We start from the raw sequence: 18,762 nt of genomic DNA on the forward strand, positions 1-18,762 counted from the left end.
GGGTGGGGGCGGGGTGGGGAGTGCTGGTCACACTGGTCACAGCCCCACGCCCCATACTTATCTACGCTGACCTGGGGTTCCCTCATCAGGGTCCCCAATCCCAGCTGAAGGGGTCCCTCCCCAGGGAGTCATAGAGATGGAGGAAAAACAGCACCCCCCAAATTGGTAGGGTTCCTGGAAAGCCCTCGGGGCTGCAGCCTCACTGGGTGGGGCTCTCTGGCCCGGGGAGGCATTGAGATGTACCCCTGCCCAACAACCCTCAGGCCCTGGAGGCCCAACCCACCGTTGAAAGATCAGGACTGCTGTTTAGTACTCCTGCACAGCTGAAAATGTTTGTCAAATGAGGAAATTCATGCCTTCCTTGAGGAGCGCGTCTGCTGTCTGGTCTGCGCAGACCCCTCCCCCGCGCTTTGGGGACCACCCTTCCTCCTGTGTCTGTGCCCTCCACTCCTCCCCTCCAGAGGCGCCCGGCCTGGCCACATGGACTGGTTCAGGAGGAACATCTCACCCACCATGGGGGAGATCTACTAAGATAAGGGGCCCTCATCCTGGGGGGTTTCAAAGGCCAAGGCCACCCCAAAATCATTCTGGTTGCATCTGCCTCTCACGGGCCCAACACCCCAAGGGGCTCTGCTCGGCTGCCGCAGCCGAGATAGGCCTGACCCAGGTGTCCCAGTCCCTCATCTGCTGAGACCCTAGCCTCTGGGGCCTCCAGGGAGTCCCCATGGGACACGCACACAGACACTGGGGTGCAGTTAGGATTCCGGACCATTGAAAACCTGCACAATAGTTCATATATTTATTCTTAAGCAAGTTATCAATAAAAAATTTAATACTAAAATGCCTTTACATAGAGTTTGCTGTTCATAAAACCTTTGTATTTTTTTTGTTTGTTTTTAGTGTTTACATTGAAAAAAAAATTCAACCATCCTCTTAGTTTACACATTTACAAGAGTCGTGCTTTTGCCAGGTTTAACCATGGTGGGAGGGGCCGCGCTGTCCGCACGCACGCGGACAGAGGCGGACGGGAAGAGAAAAGCAAAGGACAAAAATCCATGGACTAGGGAGAAGAACCAATGGGAGGGCGGGAGGCCAAGAAAAGGCTGCCTGTTCGTTCGCTCCTGCCTCGGTGCTTGGGGTTGGAAGTAGCCTCAGGTTCTACTTTCTGTGGTTGGGCCTTCCCCACACATGCCTTGGCACTGGCCGCGTCGCTCCACAGCATCTTCCCACTTCCCCAGCCGCCAGCAGGACCTCAGCCGCCTCTCCAGGATGACCACCGGGAATGAAATATTGCACTCGAGCCGAGACAAAGGGGAGAGTTGGGGTGGGAGAAGAAAGCTGGGGTGCAGGGGAACCCCTCCCTGTCCCTATACTTCCCGTGGAGCCACCAGGAGCAGGGGAGGGGTGATTTCCTGGTTGGAAAGGAAAAGGGGCCCGGGCACCCACTAACATCCCTTATTTCCCAGGTACCTGGCCTGTGTCTGTGGGTCACACAAGAGCCCGTCCTAAGGAGCAGTGGCTGACTTGGGGGACTTTCCTGGGGCTCCCAGTGTGGCCAGGGGAGACTTAGTGTGGTGAGACATGGGAGCACGTGGCCCTCGGTGCGTATTTTCGGGGACAAGGGCTGCTGGACCACGGGTCTGGCTTGCCCTGCTTGTCCCTCTTGGCCTCAGGAGAAGTGAAGGTGGGATGAGTTCTCCAGGGTTACGGGGGTGGTGCTGAGGGTCTGGGACACCCACATGGCACAACGGTAGCCAGGGCATTGGGCAGAAGGCTGCTCCGTGCACCCGAGGCTGGGTTGTAGGCAGGAGGAACCCTGCTCTGTGCCCCAAGCACTAGCCTGCCAGGCCAGCGGCCCTACCAAGTGGCCGCAGAAAGGTCTCAGAAACCTCCACATGAGCTGGCGGGGGCCAGTTCCTTCCTTGCTCTGAGTGAAGGCTGGATAAGCTGGCCATTGAGATGGAAATGAGAAATAACTTGGAACATTCAGGAAATAAAATCAAAACATCACTTTTTCTTATCGATAGTTTAAAATATTTGTTCATTTTTGCTTTGTTTTAAACAGAGGTAAGATACATATATGGCTGCTGTCACACTCTCGGGCAGGGGAGCCTGCTTCTGGCATCCCTTCTCTCCCCGAGGGACCCTCAGCGTCAAACCCACCCCCCAAATCTTTTTTTTCCCAGGAGATGAATTAAAAGGAAATAAACTTGAGTATGACTTCCATCTTAGACAGTCCCCCCAAGATATCAACAGGTGTAACCTAGGGTCCTGTCCGACCTCTCCTGTGCCCTCCGGCCCCCCTGCCCCCACCCCCAGCTGCCTCTGTCGTCACAGATGCCCCAGTTGGAACTCAGCTAGGCTGAGGAAAACAGTGCATTTTCAAAGAAAACCCGCCCCCCCGGAACAAAATCTCTACACACACACATACATAGACATACACACACACACACACTCACGCACGCATACCCTCGTTACGCGTGTGAGGAAAAAAAAATCCTTTTCGGCTTTTTTTTCCATAAAACTTTCCCGCAGAAATACAATATTTACATAGAGAAATAAATAGACAACACACCTGATTTCTGCTTTCCCTGGTGGGAGACAGTCGGAGGTACTAGGGAAAATATGGCTTGGATTCTAATCTCTCGTGAACTGCCGATGTGGGAAAACAGAGAGGGCTGGTAGGTCCCAGTCGGGGCACCGCTGACCCTCTGCAGCAGACGGATGGAACTGGGTTCTGATGCCCCAAAGCTCTCTCTCTTTCCAGGGAAAATAATAAAAAAGCCTGGATCTTGCCTTGGTGGGTTTGCATATTTGCTCAGACCTGCCCCTCCGAGGTGTCGGCCAGCCTCCCGCTCGGAGGCATGGGGCTGGGTCCTCACGTCCTCACGTCCCTGTGGCTCTGGCGCTGGGCATGGCGGGGCAGGTGGGTCACCTGCAGCCGGTCTGTGCAGGCTCAGCACAGGATGGGCACACCATCGGCCGTCACCAGGCGCCCGGTGGTGGGGTCGTAGGTGCCCGCCAGGTAGTAGAGGTCCCTCCGGTCCTGGTACTTGCGGCTCCGTGTCATCTGCTCATACTGCTCACGCCCCACTACCTGGCACTTGTGGGAGATGGTCTGCACGTCGTTCTCATCCTCGTGGCAGGACTGGTACAGCGCGTTCTGCTGGGGAAGGGGGGCGAGGGGCGCTCGGCATCAGGTCTGGCCTTGGCCAGCGCACCCCACCCGACCCGGGACCCTCAGTTCTGGATAAGCTCTTAACTGCGTGGCCGGGGTCTGCCCCCGGACCCCCAACGGGCTGGCAGAATTGGAGAAACACTTGTTTCTGCACCGTCTGCAAACATGGTTCTCAGGGAAGACTGGAGAGTGAGCTGGGGGCATTTTCTGTCTTGGGTTGACCTTGGGAGGCAGGGATCAGAGGGCCCATGGTGGGGGACATGGGCTGCTGAGGGCAGGACCTGTTTGGTGCTACAGGCTGCTGTGGGCCACAGCCCCCCCCCCACCAGGTGAAACTGTCACCCATTGCTTGGGGAGCCACAAAGGCCCAGCTGGAGAGGGATCCAGGTGGCCTGGCTCTGGGGGCTGAGCCCTCAGCCGTGTTACTCCCTGTGGGGCCCACGGCACCCTTGGGCCGGGAGGCCTTGAGGTGTGGGAACTGGGGGCGAGGGATGTCCATAGATGACCACTCCCCTTCAGGCTGCTGGTGCCAGTTGCTGAGATACCCCTTCCCAGGCCCCCCACTCTGAGCCTGCCCACACCCCTGGACCCCCGGACCCCCGGACCGCCCCCCCCCCAGGCCCCACCTTTCCGTCGCTCTGCCGCTTCCCCAGCTTGGTCTCCTCTGGGTGGTAGAACCACTTGACCTTCACCACCATGTTGCTGCCCCACGACTCCCACATGCTCTCGATGCGGCCGATGTAGGGCAGGTTGGGCCGCCCAGCCGACAGGAAGACAGCACAGTCCCCGATGCGAAGCGTCTCCTTGCCCCGGACGATGGCCTTGTAGAACAGCTTCCTGGCCTTCCCCTTCATGCCGCGTCTCTGTAGGAGACAGCCAGGGGCAGAGGGCGGTGAGGACAGGAGCTTCAGGGACAGCAGCGTGCAGGGGACGCAGGACAGAATGACAGAGAGAGACGCAGAGAGTGTGTAGGAAAGACCGATGGTGTGTCTTGCGTGTAAGTGTGCACAGTTGGGCCCACCTACCTGTGTGGGGTTCCCCGACCACTTCCAGAGCTGCCGGGCGGGCAGGAAGGCTGAGATCTTTGGCCGGTTTTCCACGGAGGGCAGCCGCTGCCTCCGGGACAGCTCTTTGGCTTTGGAGAAGCTCAGGGCCTCCTTGCGCTTGAGCCTGGGTCTGCCACTGCTGGGGCCCGCGCCCACGCCCCCACCGGCCACCGCGGCCCTGGACAGGAAGCAGCGCTGGGCGTGCGGGTGTGGGCCAGCCCCCTTGGAGCGCAGGGCCTCGGGCTGGGCCAGGAGGGCGGGCACCGGGTGGGTGAGGCAGGTCTGCAGCAGCAGGGCTGGGTCCTCCTCGTCTGAGCTGTAGGAGGAGCCCTCGTCATCTGAGGAGCAGAGGCTGGAGGTGGACAGGGAGCCCGAGGAGGAGGAGGTGGACGAGCCCGAGGAGGAGGAGGACACGGAAAGGCGGGCGAGGAAGCGGGAGGGCACGCCGGGGGCCAGGCCAGGCCCGTCCTCCTCCTCGTCTGAGTAGGAGCTGTGGCAGTCACTGTCGCAGGGCAGCGGGTACTCGGCCTGGCCTGCGAACTTGCGCAGCGCCAGCCCCATGGGCAGCGGGTGGACAGGCGACCGCCCCTTCCTGTCCTTGCCCACGAGGGCCGGGTGCCCATAGCTGGGGCTGGGCAGGGGCCTCCCTGGCCGGGGCCCCACATCCTTGTCACCCGCGTGCAGCGCCTTGCAGTTCTTGCTCTTGGGGGAGGTCACGCCCTCATGGTCCAGCTTGACCAGGAACTCGCCTCCCGCCCGCCGCCGCCCGCCCTTCTCGGCCTCCGCCCGCTCAGCCTTCTTGGCCCGCAGCAGCTTGTGGGCCCCCCCGGGCAGGCCGGGCCCGGCCCCGCCGACAAAGGGAGCATAGGAGCTGGCCAGGCTGCTGAAGGAGTCGGCGCGGAAGCCGTTGCCGAACACGGGAGCAGCCACGCTGTGGACGGGGAACAGCGCCTCGCGGGCCCGCAGCTTCTTGGTGCTGCCGTTGAGCTGGAAGAGGTTCTGCAGCACGCCCGGCCCCTTGCCACCTGCTGCGGCCGTGGCCACCGCCTTCCGCTTGGTCTGCGCCACCGCTGACCAGCTCAGCAGCGGGCTGCCCCGGCGGCCCAGGAAGTGGTCTGAGGCCCCCGCGGAGGGCTTGGTACCAGAGGCCAAGAGCTCCGCTTTGCCTGGGGAGAGGCCAGGGAGAGTCAGAGGAACTACCTGCCCGCCCCTTCTGGTCCCCCACTCCTGAGGGTGCCTCCCCACCTGAGGTCCCCGCAGTCCCGCGAGTACCTGCTTTGTCTTTGCCTACGGATTTCTTCCCGGGGGTCTTTGAGGCTTCAGGGCCATCATGTGCCTTGGGAGACAGGCTGGGAGCGGTGGTCTCACCAGATGGGGGTGCCTCGCAGGAAGATTTCTTGGCCCTTCGGCAGCTGCTGGACACCAGCAGGGCTGGTGAGGGCTCTGTGCCTGCAGAGTAGACCAGTGGCCTCAGCGCTGTGCTGCCAGGGTGACCGCCTCCCCTTGCTCCCTCCTTGGGAGACTGTCTGGACCCAGGGGAGGCCCAGCCCGACTCCAGCCATAGGGGCTGAGCCAGAAAGGTAAGGACCCCACGCTGGAGGGCCCTGGGGCTCACACTGGATCTTGAAGTCCGGAGGCAGCAGCCTGATGTTGGAGACGGCGATGTGGCCCGTGTCCCCATCGTCAAACTCCACCACCACGGAGTCCAGGTCCTCTTCCTCATCACTGGAGGTGCCTGGAGACAGGGCCCCCCTGAGTACGGGGCCCTCTGCTCGGGGCCCACAGGGTTCTCCCTGGTGACCGGGTGGCCAGGACGGGAGGATGACAGGATGGGCTCCGTAGCGCCTGACAGATGATGCTGGGATATTCTGCTCCCTGATCACATTTGACCTTGGAGCTGCCATGGCAGCTGGGAGCAGCCTGCCTCCCCTCCACCTCCCGGAGTGCGGCTGGAGAGGCAATGTTACCGCTATCCGTCACCCGCATCCCAGGGCACGCTCACAGGGACACGGGGCCCCAACCTCCCCCTACGCACACGCGCACGTGTGCAAACACATGCCTGGTTGAGGCCTGCCCGCCCACCTGCCCCCGCACATGTCAGACTGCAGGGTCCCCACATCCTGGGCCTGGGGAAGGGGGCAGAAGGATTTACCCCAGGAAAGCTGGCGCCCAGGTGACCAGTTTATAACCCTCAGGTCTGGGGCTCTGGGGCCCCTTCTCTTCTGGGCCGTCTGGACAGCCCGAGGCTCCACCCTGTCCTCACCCCAGGTCCCCCCTCGCCTTTTCCTGGTGACCAGGGAGCTGATGTTATCATCTGCTCTGTCTGACCCGCTCCGGCTTGGGAAGCAGGGCTGGCGGGAGGCCCTCCTTGAGAGACAGGGTCCCCTCCCTGGCACTCAGGTCCCTCATCTACAGCTTCGCCTAAGGGGAGGGGCTGATGGGCCTCCCTGGGGGTCCTTGGGCGGGGCTTACCTCGCACCACGCTGCCTGGGTACAGGCAGCGGGACTTCTGGCTCCAGTAGGCACAGACCCTTGTGCCGGGCGGGAGGTACCTGCTGGACTGTGGCCGGACATCGAGAACCTGCGGGACCAGTGGGGGCGGCGGCCGTGAGTGGGCAGGGCTGGCCAAGGGGTGCCTGGGAGGGGCTGGATGCAGCCAGGCCCACCTCCCTGGGGTGGTGAGCCGAGCGGGGGCTGTCCCCTCACCGCCTCCTGCAGCAGCTGCTCCAGTGAGTAGATCCTCTGCCGGTTGCCTCTCTCACCCTCGATGACGATGCTGTAGCTGAGGGGCATGGGTAGGGGAGCATGAGACAGGCCTGCGCACCCACCCCCTCCCGCTCAGGCCTCAGCCCACATCCCTCCCTGCGCACGCCCAGGCCTTACATGTCGGGGGGCTGCAGGGTCCTGACGCTGCCCGCGTATAGCAGACTGTCCTCTTTGGGGATGAGCACGGGCAGCCCGTCCTGTAGGTCCTCCTTGTGGATGGTGCATGAGCGCGCTGGGGAGATGCGGGTGTCAGCACCTGGCCCCCACCCGCCCACTGCTGGCCCCAGATGCTCAGAGCGTCCCCTCCCGGCCGCTCACCCAAGGCGGCGCTCTGCTCGGCGCTCAGGGGGCCGCTGGCCTCCTCCTCCTCCTCCTCCTCTGAGAGGCTGCTGCTGTCTTCAAACTCAAAGTCATCCTCCACTGCGAAGCTCTCCAGCAGCCGGCTTACCGCCCGGCCCTTGCCCTGGGGGGTCAGAAGTGTCAGCTCTCTTGGGAGGGGCAGGAGGGGTCAGGGCTGGCTGGGCCCCAAGGTCAGGGTGGGGATGCTACCTGTTTGCCGACAGCCTTGGTTTTCACCTTGCCGGCTTTCCTGCCCCTCCCCAGGATGGCCTTGGCGTTGCGGGGCGACAGGGCGATGGACAGGGCCCCGTTCTTCCGCTGTCGGAGGGGAGGGGCTGAGGTGAGGGTGGCGCCAGCCTTCCTGCCCCCAGCCTGACCATGGTGTGACTCAGGCTGACCCTGAGTGTGACCCTGAATATGAGTCCCAGAGTGTGACTTGGTGTAGCAAGTAGAGAAAAAGAGTGGAGTAAATGTCCCCGAAGGCCTTTCACATCTGGCACCCACCCTGCTGGGCCCAGGACCCTGGGGTGCCCACTGGCCCTCACCCGCAGCCCTGGCTGGAGCACCGTGCTCTTGCGCGTGGCTCTCTTGAGGCGCTCGCTGGCCAGCCTGCTGCCCTCCTCATGGCAGGTGAAGGCCCGGGTGGGGCTGCAGAGGGCTTCCCTGCCGGGTGTGGCCCCCGGCTCTGCCCGCAGGCTGACCTTGGCCTTGCCCTTGGCTTTCTTCTTGCCAGGCCCACCTGGGGGCCTGCGCCCCGGGGCCTGCTCCAGCTTGCTGCCCACCTTGGCCTTCACCGTCCTCCTCTTGACTTTGACCTCACTCTCGGGGCTGGACAGGCGGCAGGCCCCTGGGGAGGGAGGGAGGGAGGGAGGGAAGGCGTCGCAGGAGCCCCAGCTGCCTGCTGGGGCCCTCATCGGCCAGGCCTGCCCCAGCCCGCCCTCACCCCCTGGGTACCTAGCAAGCCCTGCCTCTCCTTCTTCTTCTTGGCCTTCTGGTTGGCCTCCATCTTGACCACGGAGGAGGGCGAGGGCCCCAGCACGGCCACGCGGGTCCCAGCGTGCAGTGCCAGCCCGGGCTCCTTGGGGGGTGCCTCTGTTTCCAGCAGACCCTCGCAGTTTTCACTGTCCGAGCCGCTGCCTGGGGAGATGCGGGTGGTGCAGGTGATTTGGCGTCAGAGCAGTGCCATTTTGGGGTGGGGTCGGGGGAGCGGATCATTCGCGTGTATGGATGTGTTGGGGGCTGAGTGGAGCCCGTCACTGTCACCCCGGGGCTGCTTCGAGGGCAGCCACCTGGGCCAGGTGTCCAGGTGAGGGTGTTTGGACCAGAAAGGAGAAGGGGGAGAAGGGGCTGCCTCTCTGACCTCCCTTTTTCTGCCTCAGTTTTCCTTTCTTATGCACTGGGCAGTGGAGCACCCACCTTGCAGGGCTGGGGATCCTCCTCCCCAGGGCAGCCCCTTCCCCTCCCTCGTCCCCCCTGCCAGATACCCTCCTGTTTCCTGCTTCCTCTTCCCTCCCTTTGTTCTTTCTCAGGGGGAACCTGGGGGAGGGGGCAGGGGCTGGCAGGGAGGAAGTATCTATTTTTCCAGGCTCCTGTTTCTGGACATGTGTGTTTGCTGGGGGCCAGATAACCCCTCCAGGTCACCCGGCCGGACACTGCAGGAAGGCAGGCTGGAGCAGGCAGAAGGGCTATTTTTAGCCCCTCTTTCCAGGATGCATCCAGCAGCCTCTTTTCTCCCTGTGGCCCCCCGTGTCGGGGTGGGGCACGGAGAACCCATCCTGGGCCAGTGAGAGGTTCCCCCTGTGTCCGGCATACACAGTGAGCCCTGAGCAGGCTCTGATGGCTGTCCCAGCTCCCGTCCACCCACTCCCCCGGCCCCCAGTGACCGTGGAGGTCCTGGCTGTGCTGCTCAGACCAACAACTTGCCTGCCTCATGTGTTGCGGCCGCTGCCGGCTGGGCTGGGAACTTCGGTGTCTCCCTGCCAGCAACGCCACCATCCGGCTGTGGGTGCCGGGCTGCCCCAGACACCTTGGCGCTCTTGGCTCGTGATAGCTTCTTCCGGATGCGACCCCCTGGGGTGGCCTCCTTCCGCCGGAAGGGGCTGAGGCTGGTGGGCAGCCCCTTGCTCTTGACCTTCGGCTTCAGCTGGGCCACCTTGTGGGCCACTGCAGATGCCAGGTCGCCCTGACCGCTGCTCTTCTTGCACCGAACCTTCTCCTGTAAACGGGCAGGTGGAGGCTGCAGTCACCGGGTCCCCCACCCTGAGTCACGGCCCTGCGACCTTCGGCCTCCCGTCTGCCAGTGCTGGGCTTGGAAGGTGGCATTTCACTGGCCTTGCCCTCCAAAATGCCTGAGAGGGAGTCTGGCCCCAGGGCACAGGGCCTGCCCACTGGAGCCTAAACTTGTGCCTGTCCTGTCCCCCATTTCACAGCCTCCCCGGACAGCCCAGCCTACTCAGCTTGGCGGAGGGAGGCCAAGGGCCCAGGTGTTTCATCATGTCCTAGAGAGAGGGGCCAGCCTCATGCTCTGGGAGGACAACAGACTCAGACCCACCTCTCACCTGTCCCTCCCAGGATCCTATAACAAGTGAGAGGTGGGAGGTACCCACTGCACTGAGAAGGAATGGGGTGCTGGCACCCCTGGGGAAGCCTGTCCCCAGGGAGGGGCTGTGCCCTTGGTCCACCCACTACACCAGGTATGCACCTGACATTGTGGGCCCTCCCTCCGGAAAAGTCTTCCCGTGACCTATGATAATTGTGTGTTCCTTTCCTCCCGCTGGAGTGAGCGGAGGGAGGGGAGGTGTCACGGAGCATAACCAGTCCCGGGTCATACCTGCAGCTTCAGAGGCTCGCCTCTGTGTGAGGCACGTGAGCTCGCTGGGCCTTGTCTGCTCATCTGAGCTGGATGGTGGCACGGGGCAGGGCGGGGTGGCAGTGTTGGGCCTGGGGCTGGTCTACCGCCTGCCCCCTGTCCTGTCCATCTGACATCCTGCACCCGGGCTTGAGGGTGAGGCTGCTGTGGGACTCACCACAGATGCGGGTTGCAGGCCCACGTAGGCGCCCTTCTCCAGCCGGCCTCGCTTCTTCGAGGGCTCATCATCGCCGCCCCGCAGCTCCGTGCACAGCAGGCTCAGGCTGGACCGCACTGCCCTGGGAGCACGGGGGGCGCAGGTCACACGTGGGCGCCTGGGCCTTGTCCCCGAGACAGTCCCTGTGGCGCCAGCCAGGGCGCCGCGGTGGGTCATGTGGTGCAGCTGCATGTCTGGGAGACCCACTTGCCCCTGTAAGGGCCCTGCTTCGTTCCCGGCCAAGGCTGTGCCCCTGGGCCAGTCTCCTCTAAGCACACAGAGCTGCTGGGAGGCCCGGGGGGCCAAGCCAGTGCTGAGCCCCCGGTCACCCGCTACCTAGCTAGCCCCCTCTGCCCACTGACTGGGGAGGGGCAGCCCAGTGCTCGGGGGCCAGGGCTCTGTGGCCAGATGGGCCACTGTGTGACCTGGGCTGTGGCCTCAGTCTATCTACCTGGAAAATGGGGATGCTTTAAATTGTGCCTCTCTGCAAGGCTGGGGTGGGATCATGCGGGCCTTTGCACTCACTAAGGCCACTTAGTGAGTGCAAAGACCAGCAGCTACCACAGTTCGGAACAAAGAGGGCATCAGGAGAGGCCCCTGAGAAAGGGATCCACCCCGAGCATCTTTGCCACTGCCAGGAAGAGGATGTGGGGGACAGCGGCCAGAGAAACTCGTGCCCAGGCTCTGCCTACTAGCCCCCAGGGACCCCCAGTGCTGGGCTCAGATCCCTCAGAGCTTTGTCCCCTGAGCTCAATTCTCTGTCTCAAAGGAGGAACTCTGTACTCCCCACCCAGCTCCCAGATGGGGCCCTGGAAGCTGCTGACTCTGAGCCTGTTTCCCTGTGTCCCACAGGTGTGAGGCTGGGAGCTTGGCTGCCTATCCTTTGCCAGACAGGGGCTGGGGGCTGGGCCTCTCACCTACTCCCTCCCTTACCCACACAGCATTAATGAAAATGAGTCACAGATGGAGGCTGAGGGCCCTGGCCCGGCCCCGGCCTTGTGCGGCCAGACGTCAACTTTTACCTTCCTGCCCAGAGAGGCCAGGCAGGAAGCCGGCCCGGAACCATGCCTGGCCCCCGGGCCTTGGCCCTCCCACTTCCTGCCTGGGCCCAACTGTCAGCAGCTACTGAAGGGCAGGGGCCCCACAGAGGGATGGAGAGTGGGTAGGAGCCTGAGATGGGGAGAGGGTGACAGGGAAGCCTGATCCTTAGGAAGGGAGGGCCCTGGCTTTGGTTTCCTTCCCCGTCCAGCCAGGGCCTGTTTTCTCAGGTCAGTGGAGAAAGTGGCCACAATGCAAGCACCAGGATGGGGCTTCCAGGGTCAGGCAGGGGCTTGGCGCCAGGCGGGCTCGAGCAAAGCATGGGGCAGCTTTGCCAGGGGCTCCCCAACAGGGCCCCCTGCCAGGCCCTGGTCTTAGCCAGCAGCCCCTACAGTTCTGGCTGGTCCTCAAAGGGAGGCCCCTGGAGCCCCCGCCGGGTGACACCTGGGCAGGGCGGAGGGACAGCCTGGGGAGGCCCCCCAGCCATATGGTGCATCCCCTCCCCACCCGCAGCAGCCTATGCGAACTCCCCTCCCTGTAACCTTCTCCGCGTTTGCTAATGTTTTGTGACATAAAGCCCTGAGATTAATTTTTTGCCTCTGTCTTAATTGAAGGAACCATTTAGTGCCGATTTAACTATTATTACCAAATCATCAGGATTGATGCAGTGCGCACACGCCGCGCCAATCGTGTTTGGAGGAGCTCGAGGATTTATGCAAATGGGCCTGCCGGGAGAGGCAATTTGTAGCCGAGAAGGACAATTATACCAGGCCCGGGAGTGCGCCAATGACTGCGCCGGGCGGGTAATGGATAATAACCGCGCGCCGGCAGCCGTGCGCAGCACCGCAGCGTGACCAACGACTCTATACGGTGCAGATAAAGAGGCTTTTACGCAACGCCGCCCCGCACTCATGGGGCCGGGTTGGGGCTGGGGCCTTGCAGGTGGGATGCCACGGCCCCGGCCGGCCATGGCCAGGTGCATGGAGCTGGTGTGGCCACGCCCCAGGCCCAGGGGGAGGGGCTTGTCTGCTACGGGCTCAGTGCCCCAGACGCTCTCCACCGCGGCTGGCCCGGGGTTCTGGGTCTTCAGGAGAAGCTGTGAGGGAGGCCCAGCGGCCACGGAAGCCAGTGGGAGCACAGCCCCCACTGCCTGGGCCTCAAGGGCACCTGGGCCAGCCCAGCGACACTGAGTAACCTCCGGTCCCAGGCACCCTACGGGGCCCATGCATGCAAGACTCACTTGACTTTCTTGCCTTCGCTGGGTCGCAGGGCAGGCAGCAAGCTGGAGTATTTGCGCTTCCGTGGCCGGCCGGGCCCTCGCCTGGCAGGGCTCCGGGAGCTCTCGTCTCTCCTGGGAGCCACAGGAGGGGTGGTCAGAGGCTGACGCTTGTCCTGGCTCCCTGACAGGGGTCCAGGAGAGGGCAGTGCCCTTGGGGGCTGTGGCGGGGGGCGGGCCCTCCCAAGATTTGGCGGGAGCCTGGTCCCCAAACAGAGGGCAAGGCTGAGCCAGCATCCCCGCTGCCCCCACCATCCCTGCTTCCCAGTTCCAGCCGTTCTGTACACTCCAGTCACGTGAGCTCCCCCAACTGCTACGGCAACGTTAGGGGTTCCCTCCGCCCTCCCACACCCCAGTCCTGCCCCGGTCTCCCAGCCCCCTCTCAGACACCACTGTTCTCACCCTTTGCCCCCCTATCATGAGGACCGGCCTCTGCCTTGCACCAGTCTCTGTTGGGTGGTTCTTCCACCCCCCCCCACTCTCCCTTGGTTTCTCTGCTGAGTGAACGCCTCAACCTTCCACTACCTCTGGGGACCCTCCCAGGCCCCCACTTCTGGCCCAACTCAGCCCAGCACACACAGGTTGACCTCTGCCCACAAGGTGGTGGCCCTGGGCTGGGCTGCGCCCACATCTGCCCCAGTGCCTGAAGTGGGGGTGTCTCCCCAAGCCACGCCCCAGCCCTCCCCAGCCCAGCCCAGCCCGAGCCATACTCATGGTCATGCCTGCGCTGCAGCCGGGCCAGCTCTCGCTGCTTCTCCTTGTAGCGCCTCTGCAGCTCCGCCAGCTGCACGCGCATCTCTACCTCCTGCGTGTCCAGTCGGTCGATGGCAGCCTTCAGTGGGCATACCTGGTAGGCAGGGGCACAGGGGCCTGTGAGCCCAGCTAGGGGACCAAGATGGGGTGGGTAGGCGGCCAGCCTGGGCACTCGAGGCCTCCCCCAGGTCACAGCACTGGGCAATGGGGGCCACCAGGGCCCCCCACTCACAGGCTTGGTCTTAGGGGTCCAGGTGTCCTTGCGCTGCAGGATCTGCATACGGGGGGTGAGCGTGGGAGCCCTGCAGGAGTCGGCAGTGGGGGGCTGGGCCAAGGAGGCGGGGCTGTCCAGGCCTGCAGCCTCTACCAGGGACCAGGCTGAGGCCAGCGTGGCCAGGCGCTGCAGGTTGAAGGCTAGCACATCCTCCTCCTCTGCGGGGGACATGAAGGTCAGTGTGTGTGCAAGAGGCTCTTGATGTCAGCCTGCATCTCAGCACAGCCCAGACTACTCCCTCCTACCCCGTGTACCCACCCCCCACCCCCAGATGCCCGGAGGCAGCCGGACTCCCTGAGACATGCAGAGTGAGGTGGCCTGGAACAATGAGATGGGCACCTAGCACTCGCCTCCGCTCAGATGTCACCCTTGGTTACTGTGGGCCTGGCACAAGTCCTCAGGATAGTGCCCAAACCATTTAGGCACGTGGCTTGTTATGCTCTTAACAGAAACTGGCTTGCATTTTTGCCCTCTTCCAGATCCATGAAAACCCGGAGTGTCATAGCCCTAGTGGGTGGGGAGGGATGGCCCAGTGCAGGGTCAGAGCCGAACCAGTGGAGGGCAGTGTCCATTCAGGGGACAGGCCTGGGGTGGAGACTTGGGACTGAGTGCAACCACAGGGAGAGGGTGGTGGCAGAAATGGGGGTTGGGCATGCACCGGTGGGCTGATTGTAGGAGGAGTTACAGCTGGGGAAGGAACCAGCCAGGATGAGCCCTGTGGGGTGAGACAGGGTGCCTAGAGCTGGAGGTGTCATTGGGCAGTCGTGATTTCTAGAACACACAGCCAGCTCTGCCCTCTGAGAAGGCCCGAGAGCAGCAACACCCCAGTAGCGACGAGCACACCTAGCACCCTGAACTTGGCTTCTAAAATTCTCTGAGGAAAGGAACTGGGCTCCTTGGAGAAATGGCTGATTCCAGGGACTGGGAAGTTCGGGGTGAGCTGGGAACACAGGAAGTTCTCAGAGGATGATCCAGCCGAAGGGGCCAAATCTGAGACAATTCAATCACCAAAATTAAATAGTGAGAGTGACAAATTATAACGGATTGAAGCGAATAAAAATCCACAAGTCACACCAATATAGATAAATGAATCCAGTGTTTGAAGAGGAAGGGGATATCACACCATTTCAAAGTCCCTCCCCACGAAATACTTAGTAACTACAAAAGGGGACGTGCCCAGCCCTAGCCTTGATGGAGTCATCAGGGTGACCCACCCTCAGTAATGGGACAAAGCACAGGTGGACACCGGAAGTTCAACCCTCTGTACGCAGTGCTGGGTCAAGGCCAGAGGTGGGTTGCTAGGTCAAAGGTGCCCTGGGAAGGTGGGGGAGGCGCTGAGGGGGCTTTCTCCTCCCACCTCCAGCTGGGGCAGGGATATCTGCAAGCCCCAGTTCAGCTAAAAGTTCCACAGGGTCTCCTTGTCTTTTGGGGTCACTGTGACTGCTAAGAAGCCCCTCTGTTCCTCCCTGAAGCCCTCCCCCCACCCCCACTCCTCAGGCTAAGCCTGCTGAGACTGCAAAGTCCTGCAGGGTGAGCTCTGTGAGGGGATGGTGGGTGCGGGGAGATGGCAGGGCTGGCGGTGCTGCTGGGCTCTTCTCTGGCCTCCAAACGACAACCTGCCTTGCTCTCTGGTTCAGGGAGCTGTGCGGCAGACAATAACAGCCCCACCCCCAAGCCTCCGGGGTCTGTAATCCCTGTCCCGGGAGAGATGTAGGGCTGGGCTGTCCAGGCAGATTGAGGGCTCCACAAGCACAGAAGAGGGCCAAGGCTTGGACTTCCCCCAACCAGCCAGGCCGGTAGAAGCTGTCGGGGCCAGGAGAAGGTAGGTGGGAGGAGGGGTGCAGGTCAGCAGGGCAGTTCAAAAGGGGGGTCTGGGATCTTGACTCACCTAAACCAGGTGGGTCACTCAGGAACAAGGGGCAACCATACTCCGGAATGGACAGGGCCTGGCCTTCCCAGAATTCCAGGGTGGATGGGAAGCTCAGTGGGCACCATACCCCCCCAGTGGCCCCTCCAAATGCAGAGTGGGGCATTTTGGGTGTCTTGGTGATGGGCCCTCGCAGGCAGGCCCCACCATCCACGCCAGCCAAATGAATGGCCAGAGAAGTGTCTGACTCCCTCCCACCCCAGGGCTCCATCTGGGGCCTGAGTCCCTGCCCCCCTGCGATGGAGGTCTGCAGGCTGGGCAGCCTGCCCACTGAGCTCCCTGGACTTGAGCCCAGGTGGGGGATAAGCCAGGGTCCTGCGGCCAAGTCCTACTGGTGGGGGGTGTGAGGGCTCTGGACGCCCACATCAGTGAGGGTGGTGGGGCTGGCCCCAGCCTGGGAGCAAAGAGCCCGGGACCTGAACACCAGCTCTACTCGGCCCGGCTATGGGAGTTGGGGACCGTGTCCCCTTTCAGAACCTGGTTACCTCCTCACCCCCACTTCTCAGGGGCCGCCACCTGGCCTTTCCCCAGCTCCGCCTGGCCGGGGAGGTACTTCAAGGGGGTCTCCTCTGGGAGGAGGGGGCAGGAGGCCCCGATGTCCCTCTGGGTCTTTACCCCTCCCTCTCCCCTCTGTACCCTGGCCTGTCCCCGGCATGGTCTTCTCCCGCCTTCTCCCTCTGTGAGTCCTGCCTTTTGCTCAGAAAATGAGCTGATTTCCTAAGTAACTCCAGGCAAAGCAGTCACTGAGCTTGTAGGGAACGGCTCTAGAGCTAAGAGGCTGCGCAGACGGGCCAATTAACTGGGACAGAGGGAGGGTGGGGGCCTGGGAGCAGCAGGAGGGGAGGATGAAGGCCTGAGGGCTCCAAGAGGGGAGGGCAGGGGTCTTGGGAGAAACAGGAGGGGAGAGGGGGGTTTGAAGGTTCCAGAAGGGAAGGGTGGGGTGGAGACCCAGCAGTGGCAGCAGGGCCTGGCCTGGGCTGGCAGCTGCAATACCCACAATGGGACACACGTGGTCTACACGTGAGCATCCATTCAATGAATGGGCACGGGTCCAGTAGGCATTCACATGCACAGACCGGTGGCCACACACATGGCGCCCGGCAGCCCGCTCAGTGCACCCTCACGCCAGCCACACTCACACAGTGGCCCTGGGAAAGGCCCTGACTGGGGCGGCCCCGCCTCACGCTACAGCTCCAAGCGCGGCCCTTCCAGGCCTCCTGACCGGCAAGGGCTCCCTGGCTTACTCTCTTCAGCACAGTGGTGGCCCCTCTGGTCAGACAAGAGAGGAGTGACACAGAGACCTTCGGGGAAATTAACTTTACAAGAACCTTCCCGTATCTCCACACAGCACAAGAGGTGCTGGCGGCTGGCAATGGGCGGTGGAGAGCTTCACGCAGTGGGAAAACGAGTGGGCCGGCTGAGGACTTCGTTGGGTTCTTCCTATAAATATCAACGGGGCACAAAGCCTGGCTGGGGGCGCTCCCCCACCCCCCGAGGGGTTCCAGCAGGGAGGGCCCGGGAGAGGTCCCTGTGGGGGACCTAAGCGCTAGAGAGGCCTAAGCAAACGCCTGGCCCTTGGGCTCTGGTCCGAGTCAGGGCGGCACCAGCCCTGGGCTGGCACCCCGTGGACCTTGGGCAGAGTGCAGGGAGCCCAGGAGCCTCTTGTCCCACAGGTCAGCCCCAAGACCTAGCGAGGCTGAGGGGGACGTGGGGGGTGCCACCTCTCCGGGGCCTGGGAGGTGAGGGCTGCCACGTCCTGAGCTGGGCCCCGTGCAGGCTAGCTTCGGAAGCTGCAGAACCCAAGGAGGTGAAAGCTTATAGCGAGAGCGCCATCTTTCCTACCCACTTCCTGGCTGTGAGGCCGTAGTTTAGTGACCTGACACCCCCACCCCCACCCCTGTGGGCCTTGGCATCCTTGCGTGTAAACTGGAGACACCCTCAAGCCCCTTCAGGGCATCGTGAATATCCACAGCCACCTTTCTGACACCATCGTCGGGGGTGCAGTCCTGGCCCTGAGGCCCTACCCCGTGGATCATCCTGCAGCCGGAGCTGGGGGTAACACCGTGTGGGCACACCTGCCTGGTATCCTGACAAGGGGCCACGTTGTGGGGACGACGGAGCAGGGCTGAAGGCCACTGTCTGGACAGCTGACCCTGAGCCTATGCCCAAGAGTCCAGCTCCTGGGGCTCCGGAGGGATGGGGCTTACCTTGCAGGTCTGGCTCGGTCCTCTGCTGCTGGATTTCCAGGTCGGCCAGCTCGCTGAGAAGGGCAATGCCATGAATCCCTGAGCTACGGGGCAGGGGAGCTGTGCTGGGTGGCCCAGGGACAGTGGGGGGCTGAGGGTCCAGTGGGCTGACAGCGGGCAGATCCCCCAGGTTGATGGTGGCTGCCACCAGGGCGTCCAGACCCGGCAGCTCCCTGGGCGGCTGGCTGTTGTCGGGAGTCAACCCCCAATTCTCTTCCTCCTCCTCCTCCTCCAGCTCGGCCTCCTTGAACTTGGCCGCCTCCTCTGCCTCTGTAGGGGCCTGCTGCTTGCCCGGCTTGGCCTGATCCAGGGCACCCAGGCTCTTTACTTGTTGCTCCATGGCCTGGGGGCTGGCTCCCAATGAGGGCCCCTGCTCTCCCTCCTCCCGCCCCTCCTCTGTGGTCCTCTCCTCCTGGGCCCCTCCCTGAGTAGAATCAGCCTGGCCAGTGGCCTCAGGGCCCCCTCCCTCGAGGAGGGCCCCGCACCGCAGTTCTCGCAGCCCCTCCAGTGGGCTGGGGGCCGCTGCCTTCCCCGGGGGTCCCCGCTCGGCAGGGTGGGGGTGTGCGGCAAGGTCCTGGGTGGCCTCCCTGGCCCCTGAGGGCAGCCCAGGCTCCTCCAGGTTCTGGGGGCTGTGTGGGCCCAGCTCCCCGGGTGGGAACGTCCTGGCCAGCTCAGGCTGGGCCCCCGGCGGGGCGGTTTGCATAGTTTCGGGGTCCGAGAGGTCAGATGAGTGCACAATGCGGGGCAGGGGGAAGCCCGAGCCGGCCGCAGGGCACGTGTATCCGGGAGGCAGGTCTGCAAAAGAGGGAGTTGTCAGGAGAGAGCAGCTGGGGATGAGGGTGACCTCAGACGCC

At 63.1% G+C, this 18,762-nt stretch overlaps 1 protein-coding gene across 1 annotated transcript in view; it reads right to left on the reverse strand.

The window, feature by feature from the left end:
* Window positions 1–773: 773 nt before the first annotated feature.
* The window catches only part of BAHCC1 (BAH domain and coiled-coil containing 1), a 56,379-nt gene continuing 38,390 nt past the window's right edge, over window positions 774–18,762 (reverse strand). Inside the window, exons 10-27 of the mRNA XM_059046417.2 lie at window positions 17,870–18,703; window positions 13,694–13,893; window positions 13,419–13,555; window positions 12,673–12,783; window positions 10,356–10,476; window positions 9,249–9,544; window positions 8,284–8,462; window positions 7,875–8,176; window positions 7,540–7,647; window positions 7,309–7,453; window positions 7,108–7,222; window positions 6,931–7,006; window positions 6,697–6,805; window positions 5,840–5,959; window positions 5,497–5,673; window positions 4,204–5,390; window positions 3,805–4,041; window positions 774–3,163 (exon numbers count right to left, since the gene is read on the reverse strand). Of these exons, the coding sequence (XP_058902400.1) occupies window positions 2,957–3,163; window positions 3,805–4,041; window positions 4,204–5,390; window positions 5,497–5,673; window positions 5,840–5,959; window positions 6,697–6,805; window positions 6,931–7,006; window positions 7,108–7,222; window positions 7,309–7,453; window positions 7,540–7,647; window positions 7,875–8,176; window positions 8,284–8,462; window positions 9,249–9,544; window positions 10,356–10,476; window positions 12,673–12,783; window positions 13,419–13,555; window positions 13,694–13,893; window positions 17,870–18,703 (4,661 nt within the window). The 3' untranslated portion in view covers window positions 774–2,956. The remainder of the gene's footprint in view (window positions 3,164–3,804; window positions 4,042–4,203; window positions 5,391–5,496; window positions 5,674–5,839; window positions 5,960–6,696; window positions 6,806–6,930; window positions 7,007–7,107; window positions 7,223–7,308; window positions 7,454–7,539; window positions 7,648–7,874; window positions 8,177–8,283; window positions 8,463–9,248; window positions 9,545–10,355; window positions 10,477–12,672; window positions 12,784–13,418; window positions 13,556–13,693; window positions 13,894–17,869; window positions 18,704–18,762) is intronic.

The sequence above is a fragment of the Kogia breviceps genome, chromosome 19 (assembly GCF_026419965.1).
Source record: "Kogia breviceps isolate mKogBre1 chromosome 19, mKogBre1 haplotype 1, whole genome shotgun sequence".
NCBI lineage: Eukaryota > Metazoa > Chordata > Mammalia > Artiodactyla > Physeteridae > Kogia > Kogia breviceps.